The sequence below is a fragment of the Bos taurus genome, chromosome 19 (assembly GCF_002263795.3).
Source record: "Bos taurus isolate L1 Dominette 01449 registration number 42190680 breed Hereford chromosome 19, ARS-UCD2.0, whole genome shotgun sequence".
In the NCBI taxonomy this organism is placed as follows: Eukaryota; Metazoa; Chordata; class Mammalia; order Artiodactyla; family Bovidae; genus Bos; species Bos taurus.
In genome coordinates this window covers 40,774,891-40,795,026 of record NC_037346.1, presented here as the reverse complement: position 1 = coordinate 40,795,026, position 20,136 = coordinate 40,774,891, and the positions used below count along the sequence as shown (strand labels likewise).

The following is a 20,136-nucleotide window of genomic DNA, read 5'->3' as shown; positions in this document are numbered from 1 at the left end:
GGCCAGTGAATGGACAGATGGACAAATGGACATGAAGAGTACTGGGGAACAGTCAACTATGGGACAAACATTACACACCATCTGTTTCACATGTCACAACAGCAGGGAGAGATTCACTCCAAACACACAGCCAAAGCAAAATACATCTCACGTGTCAAACACAACCAGATCATTGTGCAAGTAACAAAGGCCAGAAATCTGGCCCCCAGACGCATCTCCCCTGCAAGGAGGCCAGGTTAAACAGTGCGGCTTTCCCTGTTCCCCCAACTCCCAAATTGAGTGATTTGGGAAAAGTGAGCAAGCTGTTCAAGGTCTGCCAGGCAAGACTTCTGGCCTTGGCTCTTGCCCTGACCTCTCAACACCACCTTCCTCTCTTCTCCTGGGTCACCCCTGCTCCCCTCAGATAGCACTATTTCCATAACCTTCCTGATTCCCTTCTGTGTGCTTCTATGGCATGTTGGGCTTGCCCCTCCCCTCATTAGTTAGCTCTTATTACATTGGGCTTTAATTTTGTCTTCCATTATTTTTAAAATATTATGAAATACTGAATTCATAAAAGCATAAAGAATATTACATTGAGATCTTTGTCCACCACAAGTCAAACCTTACCAACACAGATTCAGCTCCTAAAAATCCCTCTCCATTGACACCCTTTTCCACCCCCATCTTGAATTTAGTATCTACCTTTCCATGACTATTTTTATTTTTTTAGTTGGAGTATAATTGCTTGCAATATATGTTAGTTTCTGCTGTCCAACAACATGAATCAGCTGTATGTATCCATGCCTGTTTTTACACATTTAATGCTTATGGGCAATTGCCTCTTGATTTTTCCATCTCCTCCACTGTTATGGAATGAATGTTTGCATCCCCCCAAATTCATACGTTAAAGCTCTAAGACCCAACGTGGCTGTATTTGGAGATGGGACCTCTAAGGAAGGAAGGTTAAATAAAATCATAAAAGTGAGTCCATAACCCAACAGGATTAATGTCCTTATAAGAAGAGCTATCAGGACTTCCCTGGTGTCACAGTGGTTAAGGATCCATCTGCCCACACAGGGGACATGATCCTTGGTCTGGGAAGATCCCACATGCCATGGAGAACAGCACAGCTACTGATTCTGTGCCTTAGAGCCTGTGCTCTGCCAGGGGAGAAGCCCCTGCAATGAGGAGCCTGTACACCACACTGCAGAGTAGCCCCCATTCACCGTAACTAAGGTAAGGCTGCACAAAGCAACGAAGATCCAGTGCAGTCGAAAATAAAACTAATTTAAAAAGGAAGAGATCCCAGAAAGCTTTCTCTGTGTGTGTCTTTCTCTTGTATTTGTGTCTCTGTGTCTCTTTGTTCCTTTCTCTGTCTCTCCCCTCCAAGCCGCCTTGCACACTCTAAGAAAAGGTCATGTAAGGATATAATGAGAAGGTACACATCTGCCAGCAAGGAAGAGAGGTTGCTCCTCCTGGACCTTGATCTGGGCCTTCCAGGCTCACAACTGACTGTGAGAAAATTAATTTCCAGTCTTTAAGCTACACCGTTTGTGGTATTTTGTTGTGGCGGTCCAAGCTAATATACCCACCATGTTCCACATGAGCTTGGCAAGATCAGGGACCATGGGTATTCATCTTCGTATCTGCAGAGTCCGGCACTGTGCCTGGCATATTAGTGTTTATCAAATATTTGTTGAATAAATGAGTGAGTGAAGACACTGAGGAGGAAATATGGATGTCCTAGGGCCTATTCCTGGCAGCAAGGTGTTCTCTGCTCTACCATGATACAGGTTTTATTCAAGTTGCTGCTGAGACTAGAATCTGCATTCAGCTCCTAATATATATTTAAAAAGAAGAAAGGAACCCCCAAGAGAGAGCTGGAAGAAGTGGTGTCACCTAGGAAAAAGGTTGGAATCATATCATCAATGAATCAAATATTCATTAAGCATCTGTTTATTAGGTATTCAGTCCCAAACTGCCTCCATTTCTGTAAGGCAATCAATCTTTGGAAAACCATAGACCAAGTGGTACAAAGATGCCCCAGATAAAAGTGAGCACGATGCATTTGCTTCTCTTATGGACAAGTCCTTGGTACAGAAACCAGTACCTAAGCACTGGTAAGGGGTTTCACTTCCAGAGTCCCTGCTTTGACTTTTAGGATTCTCCAGACAATTTAAAAAAAAACTAATAATTTTTTTTAAAAAAGATTACCCAGAGGGAAAGAAGCAGCAGTCTCAAGGGGCTGGCTTTAAATCTTTTCCTAGGTATGCAACACATGGTCTTAACAAGTGGGCTGAGACAGAGGATAACAGCCAGGGCACCCGTAAGTGAATGATATTATAAACATGTTTTATTTACTTGATTTTTCATTTTTGGTTATGCTGGTTCTTTGTTGCTGCGTGCCAGCTTTCTGTAGTTGCAGTGAGTAGGGGCTACTCTTCACTGCCATGTACAGACTTTCATTGCGGTGGTTTCTCTTGTTGCAGAGCACAGGCTCTAGGCAAACAGGCTTCAGTAGTTGTGGCAGGTGGGCTCGGTAGTTGCGGCTTGGGGGCTTTAGAGCACTGGCTCAGTAGTTACGGCACACGGGCTTAGTTGCTCCAAGGCCTGTGGAATCTTCCCAGACCAGAGATCGAACCCGTGTCCCCCACACTGGCAGGTGGATTCCTATCCACTGTACCCACCATAGAAGCCCTAAAAATATACTTTTAAAATCACAGCATTGTTTGGCACAATACAAAGACCAGCCAAAAATGTACACAGCACAATCTTTCTTCCAAAAAGCATAACGTCTCTGCTTGAATACAAAACAGTTCCCATGCTGTTGTTATAAATGGCAATTTGAGTGTCCTTGAAGTTAAGTGCTATGAGTGTTCAGAGGAGGAAAGAAAGAGAAGGTGGGCCTGGACCTCGAAGGATGGCATGCAACTTGGAAAGTCATAGGTTCCTCCTATATTGTCCCTCTCAGAAAGAGTGAATGGTCACTAACTGAATGCTAGCATGTGGAGGAGAAGCTCAGAGTGTTGAGAAATACTAGGGAATCCCCATTGCCTTGCTCAGGGATCAGCTAAGAAACTGAAGCTGAAGGCCTCCAGCCCAAAGTGTGCCATGTTCACACAGCCAGAGTAGGAGAGGTTGGTAAGGACAGTGAGCAGAGGTCTGGGGTGGGCACCATGGCTTAGCATCCAGCTGAGTCTTCTGAGAAGATCAGAATCAGGATGCTTCCTTTACCCCCTAAGAACATGGCGCATCTATCACAGAGCTCTTCGGTCCTGCCCTGTATCCTGTGGATGCGATCTGGGGTCTTCTCTGGGGCCTGTATGGGGCTGGAGAACCAAGAAAATCCCTGAGGACAATAAGGATTATCCTGAGAAAGGAGCCTGGAGATTATGTGGTCCAATATCATTATTTTCAGGTGGATATCCAAGAATCAGAGAGAGGAATTGACTTGTCTGAAGCCACATAAAACATTCCAGCAGAGGAAGACTGGAACACAGGTCTTCTGCCTCTAAGCTCAGTTTTTCTTAGAAGCATCTGGCACATGAAAAAAGACCTCAGGAGGAAGCTTCTAGAATAGATCCAAACTGAAGTTGCTCTGCCCTTCCTTGACAACACCCTACCCAGATATAACCCACTAGAGTCTTTCCCACCTGGTGCAAAAGATTGTCTATATCTTTAAAAGTAAGCAGCCTCCAAGTACCAGCGATGGGAGCAGCCAGAATTTTTATAATGGAAGGAAAGTTCCAGTTCCATGAGGGCTTCTCAGGTCTCCATTTGAGGGATTTAGAATAAAAGAGACTGGTTAAGCAGTGGACAGGATGCCACAACAAAGTTCTGCACTTCAGAGTCTCAGATGCCAAAGCTTGGGTATCTCCTAGGCAATCCATATCCTCACTTCATACTTGAGAAAACTGAGGCCCAGAGAGGGGAAGCAACCTACCCAAGATCATACAAAGAACTGGTGAGAAGCTTGGCTTAATGCACTGCATCCCAGTTGAATGTTCTTCATATCTTTAGGGCGAAGAAAAGCTATTCTATTTGTCCACCTTTCTTCCAGCCCTATTCAATCTTGGATTTCCTTCCCTCATTTTAGGTAAAGCATCATGTCATGCTTGGTCTCAGTCATAACTGTAGGCAACAGGGATGCAATCTAGCCTTAACTTTTTCTACACAGTAGTCCCCCCCCTTATCTGTAGGAGATATGTTTCAAGACCCCCAGTGGATACCTGAAACTATGGATATTACCAAACTCTATATATCATACTTACTATATTTTTTCTATACATACGTATCTATAATAAAATTTAACTTATAAATTAGGCATGGTAAGAGGTCAACAAAAATAGCTAACAATAAAATAGAAAAAGTATACCAATATACTGTAGCAAAAGTTATGTGAATGTGATCTCTTTCTTTCTCTCCCAAAATGTCTTATTGCAGTGTGCTCACTCTCCTTCCTATAACGATGTGAGATGATAAAATACCTACCTGATACGATGAAGTGAGGTGAATGACATGGCATTGTAACATAGCATTATACTACTGTTGAGGTATCATCAGAAGCAGTATTGTCTGCTTCAAGTGATCCTAGATCATCAAGCCATGGTGATGTCAATGGGGATCCCAGGTGGGACAGAGAAGGACAGCACAAGATTTCATCACATTTCTCAAAATAGTATGCAATTTAAAAATTTGGAATTGTTTTTTTCTGGAATTTTCCATTTGCTATCTTCAGACTATGGTTGGCCACAGATAATTGTAACCACAGAAAGAAAAACCATGGAAAGGAGGGATTACTGTGCCTTAAACTCCTTAGGAATAGGTATCGTCTTCTATCAGTCAGAGTGGAAGCAAAAAAAAGAAGACCTGCTCTAGATATTTCAGACAAAAGGAATTTAACATAGGGAGTCAGTTACACAGATGATAGAAGAGCAGATAAGTCAAACAGTGGATGGTGAAGCCACCCAGATATTAAAAACAGCAGGAAGTTGCCACCATCCCTAGAACTGGAGGAACAGAGGAAAAGGTAGTGCTACCAGAGCCCAGAAAATAGGGCAGGAGTTGGAACTAAAGTGCAGGTTACTCATCAGGTGCTGGCACCACAGAGACAGGGGTTGGCTGATGGACTCTGGGTTCAAAAACATGCAGCCACGGCTGGGGGTGCCACCGGGTGCTGGAAGCAGAGAGAGACAGGAAATATCCTAGCGATGGAAAAATATGCAAATATTTACCCCTCAAAATATTGGAAAGGCTATACTGATATCAGTCAACATCGATTTTAAGACAAAAAATGTTTGCAGAGACAAAGGATATGTAATCATGATAAAAAGGGTCATCCATCCAGAGAACATAACAAGTAAACAGACACACACCTAAACAACAGAGACCAAAAATAAATGAAACAAATGTTGACAGAATTGGAGGGAGAAATATGAGAAATACACGATTCAACAATCACAGTCAGAGACACCTCAATATGCTACTTTCAATAATGGATACAACAATGAGGCAGTAGATCAGTAAGGAAATAAAGGACACGAACAATATTATGTACCAGTTGGGCCTATTAAATATCTGTAGAACACTTCACCCAGCAACAGCAGGATACACATTCTTCTTAGGTGCACACGGAACGTAGATAGACCACACGTTAGGACATAAAACAAATCTCAATAAATTTAAAAGAATTGAGATCATATAAAGTATGTTCTCTGACCACAGTCAATAACAGAAGGAAATTTGAAGAATTCATAGATATGCAGAAATTAAACAATACACTCTTAGATAATCAACGGGTCAAAGAAGAATTCACAGGGAAAGAAACTGGAAAATACTTTGAGGTGAATAAAAATGAAAACACACCATATAAAAACCTATGGGATGAAACCAACACAACATTGTTAAATAATTATCCTCACCCCCAATTAAAGATTTTAAAACCTATGGCATATAGCTGAAGATGTACTTAGTGAGAAATTTATAATGCCTATTAAATGTAAATGCCTATATTAGAAAAATGAAGAAAGATCTCAAATAAAGAACCTAAGCTTTTACCTTAAGAAATCAGAACAAGAACACACTAAACCTGATTCAAAAAGATGGAAGAAAGTAACAAAGACTAGAAATATTTATTTAAATGAAATAGAGAATAGGAAAAATAGAGAAAGCCAACAAAACCAAAAGTTGGTACGTTGAAAAGATCAGCAAAATTGACAAAGCCTCAACTAAACTTAGCCAATACCAAAACTACAAAAATATATTGCAAGAAAATAAAACTACTTACCAATATCCCCTATAGATGCCAAAATCCTCAACAAAAATCCTCACCAAATCTAGCAACATACATAAGAAAAAAAAAAGATTATACACCATGACCAAGTGAATTATCCCAGGAATTCACATTGGTTTGACATTTAAAAGTCTGTCTCTATAATACACCATATTTAATAGAATAAAGGACAAAAATTATCATCTCAATGGACAGAGAGAAGTCAACTAACAAAATTCAACAAACTTGGAATAGAAGGGAATATGCATGATACGCAAAAACTAACTCAAAATGAATGTCAGAACTAAAACTATAAAACTTTTAGAAAGAAGCATAAGAATAAATCTTCATGGACTTGAATTAGGCACTATTTTCTTAGATACGACACAAAAAGAATGTGAATAAAGAAAAATAATTTGACTCATAATTTTAAAGTTTTGTACATCAAAGGATACCATGAAGGAAGTAAAGATAATCCACAGGCTGGGGGAAAATATTTATAGGTCATGTATCTGATAAAGCTTTTGTATCAAGACTATATAAAGAACACCTGTAACTCAACAGTAAAAAAGCAAACAATCCAACTTTAAAATGGTCAAAGGGTTTAAATAGACATTTTTCCAAGTAAAATTTATAAGTGGTTAACGTTGCGCTGTTGTTGTTTATTCTCTAAGTCTTATCTGATTCTTTTGCGACCCCATGGACTGTAGCCCGCCAGGCTCATCTATCTATGGGATTTCTCAGGCAAGAACACTGGAGTGGGTTGCCATTTCCTTTCCCAGGGGATCTTCCCAACCCAGGAATTGAGCCCATGTCTCCTGCATTGGCAAGCGGATTCTTTACCACTGAGCCATCAGGGAAGCCCACAAATGGCCAACATGCATATGAAAGGCACTCGCCATCATTAGTCATTAGGATAACACAAAGCAAAACCACTTCACACCCACTAGGATGGCTAGAACCAAAAAAAAAAAAAAATAGAGAACAGGTTTTGTTGAGGATGTAGAACCTTCGTACATTGCTGATGAGAATGAAAAATGGTGAGGCCACTTTGGGAAAAGCTTGACAGTTCCTTGAAATGTTAAACATGTAGTTGCAATATTACCCAACATTTTCACTCGTAGGCATGTTCTCTAGAGAAAAAGAAGCATGCGTCCACACAAAAACTTGTATATGAATTCCTAGCACCATTATTCATTATAGCCCCAAACTGGAAACAACCCCAACGTCCAGCTCATCATGGATAAACCAAATGGAGTATATGCATGCAATGGAATATTATCGAGACATAAAAAGGAATGAAGTATCGTTATATATGACAACATGAGTGAACCTTGAAATCATTATGCTAAGTGAAAGAAGCCAGACACAAAGACCATATAGCGAATAGTTCTATTTATGAGAAATGTCTAGTATCGGCAAGTCTGTAAAAGACGAAAGTAGACTTGTTGTTACCAGTGGCTGGGGGTGGGGATGGAGGGGATATGGAGAGTCATTTCTAATGAGTAAGGGTTGAGGAGGGGTGGTTTTTCAGGAGGAAGCTATTTTAAATGTTCCAAAATAGACTGTGGTGATGATTGCACAACTCCGTGAATATACCAAAAAAAAAAAAATTCTTTTTGACTGGTACTCTTTAAAAGGGTGAATTTACTTGTGAATTATATCTCAATAAAATTGTACTTAAAAGGAAAAGAAAGAAAGAGGAGAGGAGAGAAAAGAGTAAAGAAAATGAAAGAAAAGAAAAAAGAGGAGAAAAGAGACAACCTGGTCCAATGGCTGACTCATGTTGATGTCCAGCAGAAACCACACAATATCGTAAAGTGATTATCCTCCAATTAAAAATAAATAAATTTCAAAAAAAAGAGAGAGATCCTGGCACATCCCTCCTCTTCTGCTTTCCAACATCTGTCAGTGCCTCCCACTGGCCAAACCTACCCAAAAGCCAGAGGGCAAAGCAGTTTGGGAAATGTAGTCCCCTGTGGCACTGAGTTGGGCAAGGGAAGGATGGGGATGGATCTTTCACTTATCTCCAGCTCCCTGGCATGTGATACCTAGGCTGTAAACATTTATCAAATCAATAAATAGTTTCATTCCCCTGCCTTGGGCGGGGCCCTGAGTCTGCAAGGGGGGCTTCCTGAATGTAAATGACCCAATGATTCATGATCCTATGACCACTGAGTGGGCTGTCACTCTCTTTCACCTTCTCATACCCTTCACACTCTTGGGTCCCAGGAAGCCACCTGAGTCCAGAGCCTGAGTGAGGCCGGACTAGTGGGAGGAGCGGGGATGGGAGGGGCAGGGGAGAGGGTGGCTCCTCTCAAAGCTTAAAAGGGGCTAGAACCACATCCTCCCCAGACAGAGCCCCGGCACAACCTTCCTGTGTGGTTTCAGCCGCCGAGAGAGTCATGGACCTGGGTGAGTGAGCCTCCCCCAAGTGAAAGAGATAGCAGTTACCGGGGTCACTTGGACCGCCAGAATGACTTTGTGGAATGGGGATGGAGGATGGGGTGGAAGGCATGGGGGAGTCTCCCAGAGGGACCAGGTGGTTTTAGTGGGAATCAGTGGCTCCTCCCAGAGAACGTGCTCCCCTGTTCCTCCAGGTACTTCTTTCGGACCTGGGGAAGGGGGTGACCATTGTTACCAAGAATAGTAGGTTCTGCAGAAGGTGCCAGGGCTGGGGTGGTACAGATCTGGACAGCACCTGCTCTGGCTAGCCAGGGGGTGATGGGAAAGGCTATTGGGGGCCCCGTTTCATCAGAGAAATCTTGGAGGGTTCAGGACCCTCCATTCGCCCGCCTATTCCCACCTCTCTCCCAGGCTAAATAGGGCTGAGCTTGTCTGCTTTCTTAGGGTTATGACGAGAGGCAGATTCAAGGTGAGTGCATTGTGTAAATGACACTATACGAGCAACACGAGTTGCACTTATTTTCTCTCTGCTGCACATCCCACGGGGAAGCTGTTGCCTCTTGCCAGTCAAAGGTTGAATGGGCAACACAAAATGAGACCACGAGGGGCCTTCAGCTGAAGTCACAGCCAGGGCCTCCAACTCAGCCCCCAGTCTCACTCACTTTTTCTTCCCGGAGAGATGGCTCTTCCCTTTCCAAAATCCATCCTCTGGTCTAACCTTGGTCTTAACTAGAGGGAGCCAAGGGAAGCCCCAAGCAGGTTCTTAGGGGTTCACCCAGCTCCAGACACCCCATTTACAAATCTCAGCTAAAGTCAGACTGGGCTGAGGCTACAAAGGCCAGGTTCCTGGACGGCTTGTTCTCACCAGCAAACAAACACCACAGCAGCCTCAAAGCCACAAGAGGTTGGCTTTAAAAAGTGAAGGTTCCCTGTTCATCTTCTGCTGTCCTCACACCCCTCCCTATCACACCACAGCCTCTTGCCTTCATGTCGGCTTTTCCCGCCCACTCGGAACCTAGGGTCGACTCAGCAAACAGCTGTCAAAGGGCTAAAGTGGCTGTTGCACCCACCGACCCAGAACTCCTGGAAGGCAGGCTTTGATTCTTGCACCTCTGATTCCCAGGGGCTTTGGAGGTGTGAGCAGAGAAAGGTTTGTGGAATGAATGAATGGCATCAAGAACTCTGATGTTAGTTATTAAAAATAATTTCCCCTCCTTCCAGCAGCCTGCCCACTAATCCCACTTCCCAGACATCTACCCCTACTAACCATGGTACCAGAATGCAGACATTGTCCCCTGGAGACCCCGATCCTGCCCCCCTCTGTTTGACCTCTGTGAAAGAAACCAAGCAGGTCCCCGTGGTGCACTAGTAAAGCCTAGAAAACCGGCTCCCTGATATGTAGTGCTTGCCAATTTCCACGATGTAAATTCTCCCATCATAGCTGATTGCAAGCTGTCAGCCGATTGCAAGCCGTGAAACGACTGAGCAGAGAGTCAGAGAGGGATGCACATCACCGATTCGATGAGCCCGCGAGAGCAGCCACAGCGCAGCACGGAGGGTCCTCCTCCCAAGGACTAGGTTTGGGGTGCTAGACTCACAGGCATTAACAGAGGAGGGAGGTCCCTTTAATGCAGGACATGTCTCCAGTATAAAAGGATGTTGTTACTGCTTCACTCAATTCGAGAGCGCCCCAACGGCTGACTGAGCCCCAAATACTGGTAGCGGGGGACATCACGGAGACACTTTGCTCAGATCAGGCTCCAGGGCTCTGGGCCGTTTGTAGGACGGATGAGCCACAGAGGATCTGTTTTTTTCTCTTTGTCAGCCCAGCAGGGCGCCCGAGATGAGTGAGGGGTAGAGTTTCTGTTACACAAAATGAGAAACGCCAGAACCAGAGCTGAGCTGGCCTTTTTCATGATTTGAATGGGCAGCCCCGAGGCGCCTTCTTCATCCATCTTCAAGAAATGGGGCCTAAGACTTCAGTTAGAATTTTCCAAAGCAGAGAAGAAAAAAAATGAGCCATGAGATACTCATTTCCCACAGCTCAGCCAGAGATAGTGGCAGAGGGAGATGTTGAAGGAATTCAGGGCCGATCCCTTCTGGCCTTTGGGGGAGCCTGACTGGGGAAGAGGGGAACCCTGCAGCCTGGGGGAGCTGTTGGGAAATCTCTCCTCTTTGCTTGGTACTTTCAGTCAACTGCTATTGATGGAAGAATTCAGGCAGGACCAGTCTGGTGCAGGGAGAGACACATGTGTCAATGAGCCATTGCAAGAAGGGGCAAGAGAGTGCTGATGGGGTAAAAGGAGGGCAATTGTGAAACCTAAAGAAACGAACAGTGACTATGAGTCACGGGGCATTTAAGCTGGGTTTTGAAGGATGTGTAGAAGTTCTCGAAGCAGACAAGGAAAAGCAAGGGGCCTAGGAGGTAGCAGGACTAGTGATCTCAATGGCTCAATTGCCAGTAATGTAACTGAGGGAATGGGCATAAGATATAGTAAGTGGAGGACAGTGGAGTGATTCAGAGGTTAGCCCCACCTAAAGGCATCCAAATCCAATTTTTTTTAAACTCCATGTAACAAAGCAGAATATCCTGTGGACTCAGCCTGCAGGCTCCCAGCTGGTCAGCTCTAATAAAAGCTAATAGAGACAAGAAGAGGCAAGTTGAGGAGGATGTATAGCACCTGGCTGTACTGAGAAGGAAGGGAGGTAGGACGGACAGGCAGGGTCAATCTTTAAGATTCTGTATGGCACTGCTGAAAAACTTTGGGCTTTTTTACTGAAAGCAATGAGAAACCAGTGAAGATTTTTTTTGTTTTAGTTAGGTGAGTTAAATATCGTGATCTGTGTTTCAGAGGAGCTCTGGGGTGGCAAAGCCTTATGTCAGGGTAGAAGTGGGGCCAGCTCTGGGATGTTACAGGGAGAGAAGCAACAGAACAAGTGACCAATAGATGGAGGAGAGTGTGGATTCCCGTGATGCTCCACAGAGGCTCCAATACACAACAGACTCAACAGAAATGAAGTAGCAGGATTTCCATTCGAAAATCTCAGACCCATCTCTTTGCAGCTGTGTGACCCAAACAAGTGGGTTAACCTCTCTGAGCACTATTTTCTGAAACACAGAATGAGACTCACAAGGGGTAACTCACAGGATATTAGGAGAGAAAGGAACATAAAGTCTGAGAGGCAGCACGGAAGAGGAATTGGGAGTGTGGTTTCTGAAATTAAATGGATTCAAAGCCCAGCTACACTACCAGCCGGCTGTGTGACCTTGGGAAAGTTACTAATCTCTAGTTTCTCTCACTGGGAGCTAAGGTTGGAGTTCTAGGGAATTTCCTTTTCGTTGTGATCATTACCTGAAACTCAAGAACTCAGAAAATACCCAATGCATCACTCAACCACTCCTCAGCCCCTGAGATTCCCAACTTCTCTGGCCCCACCCGGGTGGCTGCCCAAGGCCAGTTGCTTTATGACTTTGTAACAGACAAAAATCATTTGAGTCAAGGCCGTTGACCAGGTCCCTCTGCTTCATACCAGAGTTTCCCCCAAGTTCCTGTTTGGTCACCTTTCTTGAAAAACAACCTATGCTGGTCCTAGAAGATCCCTGCTCAACAACCGTCTCCAACACACCTGGAGGGAGACCTCACCTACACACATCCTCTAGCCCCTGTCCTGAGCCCTCCCCCAGCCAGTGGCAAAAGGACTGGGACAGGGCCCAGGAAAGGAGGTTGATGGAGTGAAATAGAAGCACAGCTCTTGCCCCTCGTGTTTCACCCGTTGTGACATCAAAACCTTGAGGTTTCTCAGTTCTCACTGACAAGTCAGAGCAGGCTTTCTCTAGAGTAACCGAAAGACTGGTACATGTTTAAAGAAACCTCGAGCGCTTCACACCAAGATGAGTCAGTGGAGGTTGAGCAGCTCGTTGGACCGCGAAGAGAGTGTGCTTAAGGGTAGAGATGTGGACTCAAGCTCAGGGGCTCTCGGGATAATTCAGCAAGGAAGGGGGATGAGAGAGGGGAGCCGTGATGTTGCACAAAAATCCATTCCCACCCAGGACTGCAAATACTCAGGGGCAAGCTGGGGACGACAGCTCCTGCCCCCAGAAATAGAAGATGAAGCTAGGAAGTCAGGTCCAAGTAGACGGTGGAGAGCTGGACAGCCACGCTCAGCATCAGGCTGCCATCCTTAGGACTGGTAGAGAGGTCCTAAGGATTTAGCAGGAGGGCACGATGGGGGTTGGCATCAGAGCTATGATTGAGGAAGATGTGCCTAGCAGTAATGTGCAGTATAACAGGAGAAATGCCTGTTTATTTATGTGGCTCCACGCCCTTCCTCCTTCCTCTAAGACACCCCAACCCCAGAATTCCCGTCTTAGGCAAACTCCCTGGATAATGGCAACTTGGATGTCATGTCATGAAATTTCCAGCAGGTGGTGCTGTGGCCAAGCACACGGAGTCACTGGCCCTGTGCTGCTGCATCTTGGAAAGCAGGATTCCTTGCTTGAAGGAATTCCTTCCCTGAGCTTCCAGAAGGTGCTAGAAGCAGGGTCCCAAGCATTGGTCTATTGAACCTCCTGAGACTAGAGGTGCGATGGGTCAGCAAGTCCTGCCTTGTATTCATTCCTGGCATCACAGTTACTGTCTCCCATGGGCTGGTCCAATTATAGGAAGGGGTTTTACAGAGATGAATAGGGCACAGCTCTCAGACTTTAAGTGAGATAAGACCTCTGTATAAATCACCCTGTCGACTTGCTTGGTCTCCCCTGCTTGACCCCCTGGAAGAAATAAATTCCAAGTCCAGCTCTCAACTCAGCCACCAAGCAGGACTGAGCCACCAGGGCTCACATCAGGCCTTGGGAGAACCTGGGTTCTCAACCTGCTGTTCAGAACTAAGGAGGGCCTCCTGGCTTCCAGAAAGTACCCAGCCTCTGACTCCTTCCCACCATTTTTCTCTTTCACCTGCCTCTTTTCTCTTTCACCAAGGCCCTAGATTAAAAGCAAGTTAAAGAAGAGAAAACATATCCATGCAAGTCAAGTGACCTCAGGGAATGGCCTCACTCTTGTCACACAGCCACACAGCAAGGTCCCCACAGGGCAGCTTGGGAGAAGGGCAAACAAGTCATTCATTCATTCATTCATTCAGCAGCACACAGTCTCTGGGCACCTCCTCATTTATGGGCCTGAAGTAGGTAAAAGGGACGATGTCCCTGGCCCAAAAGCAGGCTAGGGGCATGGACCAGGTGAACCACCAATGAGTGCTGGATGGATGAGCCATCCATCCAGCTGTTTGAGCTCCCCCAAACAGCCGGGTGAGGGCTGTTTGGGGAAGCCTCATGGGTCCCAGAAGAACTTTCCTATTTGGCCTTGAGAGGCAGTAAGGAACACTCCTTCATGCAGCCCTGTGAAAGCAGTCTACCTCCTCAGCCAGCCTCCACCAGGAAACAGTCAGGGCTTCATAGGTGGCTGCCCACCCACTGGGTGCAGGAAAAATGCTGCCCATTGGCTCCTGGCACCAGAGCAGGGCAGGACACACACACACCACCTCCACCATCTCAGGACCTTGCTTCCTGCACAGCATGGAGTAGGAGGGGATCATCCAGATGCAAGAGTCAAGGTCAGCTGAAGCTCAGCCTTGAGGGATAATCTGGGCCAGGATGGACTTTCCAATTCCAGAAGAGACCCTGAAGAGCCAGGATGGGGGAGCGCCTGCCCTGCATTCTGATCCCCCTCCTTTCCAGGACCCGTTCTGGAGTTGAGGAGCAAGAAGAGGTGATGTCAGTGAGATTGGGCCGCTGGCCAGGTGCCCCAAGGCACAATCTGGCTTTCATGTTCTCAGATGCAGTGTCCAGAGCTTGTGATGAAAGTTCCCTGCGTTCTCCCTGGCTCTGTGGGGTTTTTTCATAACAAAGAGCTAGCCCTGCTGAGCTATAACTTTCCTACCTTGTCTCCTTCAGGGAAGCCAATGAAGAACGTGTTGGTGGTGGCCCTTCTCGTCATTTTCCAGGTGAGGTGTCCTGCCTGCCAAGGAAAGCTCCATTCCCTCTCCCAAATGCCCCTCAGCAAACCTAGCCCTTAAACCCAGGCCCTGGGGTTCTGGTGGAGTCACTGGGCATTTACTGGAAAAAAAATAGACCCAGGCACAAATTTGGTCTTCTTTAAGCCGATGGCTGCCCTCTCCATCTTCTGAGTAACCCTAGAAAGCCACAGGTGTTCTCTGAATCCCTTTACTCCATTTCAATTAAAACTTTTGGGAAAGCAGGTTACCCTGCCTTCCCCACTTCACTTCCAATATCCCCACCCAGGAGACAGAAAAGAAGACTCCTGAGTTCTTGGAGAGAGTTCTTTGCTTTGCCAAAAAGCAAAGGCTGTGAGGTTACTGGGTCTGGAACATATGTGCCCACACCCATGAGTGTAAATCTTCATATGTGAGATGAGAAAAGAACCTGTGGGCAGCTTACTATCCTATCGCCCCAAACATGTCTTCCTCCCAAGACCTCCAGCTAAATGCTCCCTTCGAAGCCCCAGTTCCCTTTTCTGAAATAGACTGATCTGAGCTTCACTGGGGGAAGGGGAGGGGAGGATGGGAACCCTGGAGGGACAGAGGGTGAATGGAATCCATCCTTCAGGGGGGCCCAGAACTCTGGAGGAGCAAAGGCCACCAGCTTACAGGTCTCAGCTTCTCCATCCCAGATGTGGAGACAGAAAATCCACACCCACCAAGTGTCAGAGTTAGAAATCCACTCTTCCCCCGACTTTGCTGGGGTTGGGAGCTCTCTTGGAGCCGGAGGAGGCGGCTGAGGCCAGAGCTGGAGAGGCAGTGCTTCAGAACTTGGCTCCTCCCCAGGTCTGGAGGCCAGAGAGGCAGTTTTCCAGGAGCTCTGGCCTGAGGCAGGCCCCAAGCTGGGCACTGTTCCCAAAGCCCCATCCCAGAGGCCTCCTGGAGCTTGGGTTGTAGCCTACAGCCTGGCCCCCTTCCCCAACAGCCCTCCCTCCCCACCATCTCCCCTCTTCCCAGGACTCCAGAGGGCTGGAGTGCTAACAATGGAGGCTGGAAGGTTGGGGAGGGGATGAGGGACAGCTGGGCTCATCCTCCTCTTTACCTGGGGAGATGGGGGTGGCTCAGATGGGGCAGGATGTGGTGGGGCTGTGGGCTGCAGAGACATCAAGCCTGGTGGCCCCTGGTGAGGGGTGGGGCAGGTATGAAGAAGAGAAAAAGGAGGCAGAACGGGGCAGTGGGAAGCACAGGTCATAGAGGCTGGGTGTATTGCCCGCTGAAGCCCAGAACCCCCTTATGTCCAGATCTGAGGTCTCGGGTGTTACCCTGGATAGCCAAGGACAGCCAGCCTCTCGCAGGCCTCCCGGGCTGCAGTCATATCCGGAAAAGAGAAAAGGGTTGCCACTGACATCTCTTCTCAAGATAGCAATGACCCAAAAAAGGCTGCAGGATATGATTTGGTCCTCACCCTGTCCCCACACAGAACAGTGATTAATCCAGAATTTGGAAGTGAGAAAGAGCCAGGATACAGGCAAATCAGGAGACTGGGTTCCCGTTCTGGCTCAGTAACCTTGAACCAGTCACACTGTTTCTCCAAGAGCCTCCTTTCATCACCTCTACAGTCCCTCCAGTTCCCCCATTGTATAAATCCATCACACAGGGCTGCCCAGGGCCCCATTCCCGGAGGACGGACCAGGAGCTTGCTGAGGCAGTTTCCAGCCCAGCTCCCCGCCCCACACAGCTCAGCCACCCCATGTGTCTCCTTCATTGATCAAATCACAGCTGTCTGCCTGAACTTTCACCCTGCCCTGCAGATAGGCTAAAAAAAAAAAAAAAGCCCTGAACATGTGAGCCCTACTGTTTGGAATTTGCCAGAAGAGACAGTGAGGAAGAGAGAGGAGTAAGGTGCGGGGAGAGGGTGGGAAGATGGCAGGAAGGCGGAGATATGGCTGTGCTTCCTTCCCATGCCCAAGAGGACTCACAGCTGAGGCTGCAGCCCCACCATCCACTTGGGCCCACATCGCCTGAGCTCCTGCTGCCTGCCGGTCTCTGTGCCTGGGGCCCCAGGGATCCAGAAGCCTTCCAGTCACTCACCACCCATGATCACAGCATCTTGCCCCAACCCAGGGCTTTGTGGCCTCTTAACAGAGTTTTCCCTTCCTCTCTTCTCACTCCACTTCCTTGGTGGCTCAGGGGTAAAGAATCCACTTGCAATGCTGGAGACACAGGTTCGATCCCTGAGTTAAAAAGATCCCCTGGAGAAGGAAATGGCAACCCACTCCAGTGTTCTTGCCTGGGAAATCCCATGGAGAGAGGAGCCTGGTGGGCCACAGTCCATGGGGTCGCAAAGAGTCGGACCCAACTTAGCGACTATAACCACCAGCACCTTCTCACTCTGGGCCCTCCTCAACCTTAGCCCAAGTGGATTTTCCCTCCAAAGCTGGGGTATTTTTGTAAGCCCCCTCCCTTGGAAAGTTCTTTCTACCAGATTCCAAAGGAGGCTCAAAAAGAAAGACCTACCATCCCATTCTTGTGGAGTTTCCAGCAGGCAAAATCAAAGTTCCATGAAGACAAAAGGATGCCAGAATCTGAGTTAGGAACCTCACAACAACCAGGTGAAGGAGATAGTATTCATCTCCATTTCACGAATAGAAAACTGCGGCTTGGAGAGACAAAGTATATTTAACCAGGCCAAGGCTCTTTTGACCCCCAAGCCTAGACCATTTCCAGTCTGCCATTAACATCTGTAAGATCAAGTCTCTCAGAAGACTTGCTGCTTACTAGAAATGCAGAATCCCAGGCTTCACCTTATCCTACTACATGATATGAACCAAATCCCCAAGTTCAAGAGCATGTTAAAATGAGAAGCCACCAATTTGAAATTGAAGAATCACCTAGAAAGTTTAGACAAACAGATTCCTGGGCCCCAGCTCCTGACATTTGGGTTCAGTGGGTCTCAGATGGGGGTCTAAGAATTCGCAGATGATGCTGATCACAGTTTGAAACCACTGCTCCAGACAGTCGCAGAGCAGTGAGATTTCAAGCCACTCAGCTAAGCTGGAGCACGTTCCTTCCCTGCAGGTGTGCCTCTGCCAAGATGAGGTCACGGACGATTACATCGGAGACAACACCACGGTGGACTACACGCTGTACGAGTCCGTGTGCTTCAAGAAGGATGTGCGGAACTTCAAAGCCTGGTTCCTCCCGATCATGTACTCCATCATTTGCTTCGTGGGCCTTCTGGGCAACGGGCTGGTCATGCTGACCTACATCTATTTCAAGAGGCTCAAGACCATGACTGATACGTACCTGCTCAACCTAGCCCTGGCAGACATTCTCTTCCTTCTGACCCTCCCCTTCTGGGCATACAGCGCAGCCAAGTCCTGGGTCTTTGGGGTCCACGTTTGCAAGCTCATCTTTGGCATCTACAAGATAAGCTTCTTCAGTGGCATGCTCCTGCTGCTATGCATCAGCATCGACCGCTACGTTGCCATCGTCCAGGCCGTCTCGGCCCACCGCCACCGTGCCCGTGTCCTTCTCATCAGCAAGCTCTCCTGCCTGGGCATCTGGATGCTGGCCATAGTGCTCTCCACCCCAGAGGTGATGTACAGCGGGATCCAGAAGAGCAGCAGCGAGCAGGCACTGCGGTGCTCCCTTGTCACCGAGCACGTGGAGGCCTTGATCACCATCCAGGTGGCCCAGATGGTGGTAGGCTTCCTGATCCCCCTGATGGCCATGAGCTTCTGCTACCTCGTCATCATCCGCACCCTGCTCCAGGCACGCAACTTCGAGCGCAACAAGGCCATCAAGGTGATCATTGCTGTGGTCGTGGTCTTCGTAGCCTTCCAGCTGCCCTACAACGGGGTGGTTCTGGCCCAGACGGTGGCCAACTTCAACATCACCAGCGGCACCAGCTGCGAGCTCAGCAAGCAACTCAACATCGCCTACGATGTCACCTACAGCCTGGCCTGCGTCCGCTGCTGTGTCAACCCTTTCTTGTACGCCTTCATTGGCGTCAAGTTCCGCAGCGACCTCTTCAAGCTCTTCAAGGACCTGGGCTGCCTCAGCCAGGAGCAGCTCCGGCAGTGGTCTTCCTGCCGGCACACCCGACGGTCCTCCATGAGTGTGGAGGCTGAGACCACCACCACCTTCTCCCCGTAGGAGGCACCTCCACTGGGACTAGAGGGACCTCTCCCAGGGCCCCTCGGATCAGGGACATGGAGCAGAAGATCCAACAGCTGCTGAGGGAAAGGCTGGTCTGGCCATTAAGGTTTATCTCGTGGTGAAAACCTGAGCCGCAGAAGACAGAACGCCAACCCTCGCTAGCTACCTCAACCAAGGCTGCAAAGAGACATGGTTGATAAGCTACCCCAGATCCTGCAACACTCCAAAACCAAGACCATTATCCTCTAAACCCCAAAACCAGAGGTGAAAGTCAAGAAACAGCTCACACCTCGCGAAGTGGGGGAGCAGGTGTTGGTGAGATCTAGGTGGTGGAAGGGGCCCAGCGAGCATTCCAGATCAATGTTCTTCTCAAAAGAAGTCCTCCCCAAGACTCAAGGCAAAGTATTCCAGAAAGCCAGGCTTTGTCCCCAAGACAAGAGACCGTGGGGAGATTTCTCGCCTGAGCAGGGGAACAAGGATGCCAGTGGGTCAAACTAACTCTCTGAATCCCTGCCTCCATCTCTCTTTTTCCTCTGGCATTCGAGCCAGCAAGAATCGGCAGCCTCCGAGCCTCCTAAAAGCATACTGAGCCCTCGCCCGCCACCTCTCCTCAGGCTCTCCACGCTGAATGGGGTGTGGTGCTTCCCACAGGCCAGGCCCCGCCTAAGCCATGTTCCCAGCCAGGATTCTGGGGCAGAGATGAAGTATGGCTGGCCCATCTCAGGTCTTAGCTCGGCTCCAAAGGGAGGAGCAGGCAAGGAGAAAGGTTAGGGGCCGGGGGTGGGTGACAGTGCTGCCTGCTGCCAGCCAATGAGCTGCTGCTTTGTTCTTTGCCACAGGGACAAAACATCTCTCATCCTGTTCTGCTTTCAGTTCATTAAGAGAGCACATTTTACTCATTACAAATAAAACTTTTCCCTGGAGGAAACAACTTTAAAAGAAAGGGAAAAAAGTGTTTTTCAGTAAATGGCAAATGAGTGTGTTCTTGTTTTGCAAACCCCACACCCCACCTGACCACCCCCACAGCCCTTTTCTCCCCCAGGCTTCATTGTTCAGAGATGCTCAGAGCCACAAGGTCTGCTTGAGCTATGCTCTGAGCCCTTCCAATGACACAGGCCCTGAGTGGCTGAACGAGGGAGGAGGGGCAGCAGGACAAGGTGTCCAGCTTGCAAACACCTTTCCAGAGCTCCCGGGACCCAAGCCTATGCAGTCAGCAGTGATCTAGAGCCACAGTCTGAGCCGAGCTCTGAAAAGAACCAAGTTATCTCTGTAGCATCTATGGCTGGGAACCCTCCCTGACCCTTAGTAGCACTTCCACACTG

General features: G+C 47.7%; 1 protein-coding gene across 1 annotated transcript; it reads left to right on the top strand.

Moving 5' to 3' along the window:
- The first annotated feature begins 8,606 nt into the window (after positions 1–8,606).
- On the top strand, positions 8,607–19,766 carry CCR7 (C-C motif chemokine receptor 7). Its single transcript, NM_001024930.3, has 3 exons — positions 8,607–8,668; positions 14,610–14,659; positions 17,732–19,766. The coding sequence occupies exons 1-3, from the start codon at positions 8,659–8,661 to the stop codon at positions 18,809–18,811; spliced, it is 1,140 nt and encodes a 379-aa protein (NP_001020101.2). The 5' UTR covers positions 8,607–8,658; the 3' UTR covers positions 18,812–19,766.
- The last annotated feature ends 370 nt before the right edge of the window (positions 19,767–20,136 follow it).

What these genes read in the sequence shown, in the direction of transcription:
- CCR7 (NM_001024930.3), top strand. An exon ending in CCCTTCTCGTCATTTTCCAG is followed by an intron (nt 14,660 to 17,731) that starts GTGAGGTGTCCT and finishes CCTTCCCTGCAG; the next exon opens with GTGTGCCTCTGCCAAGATGA.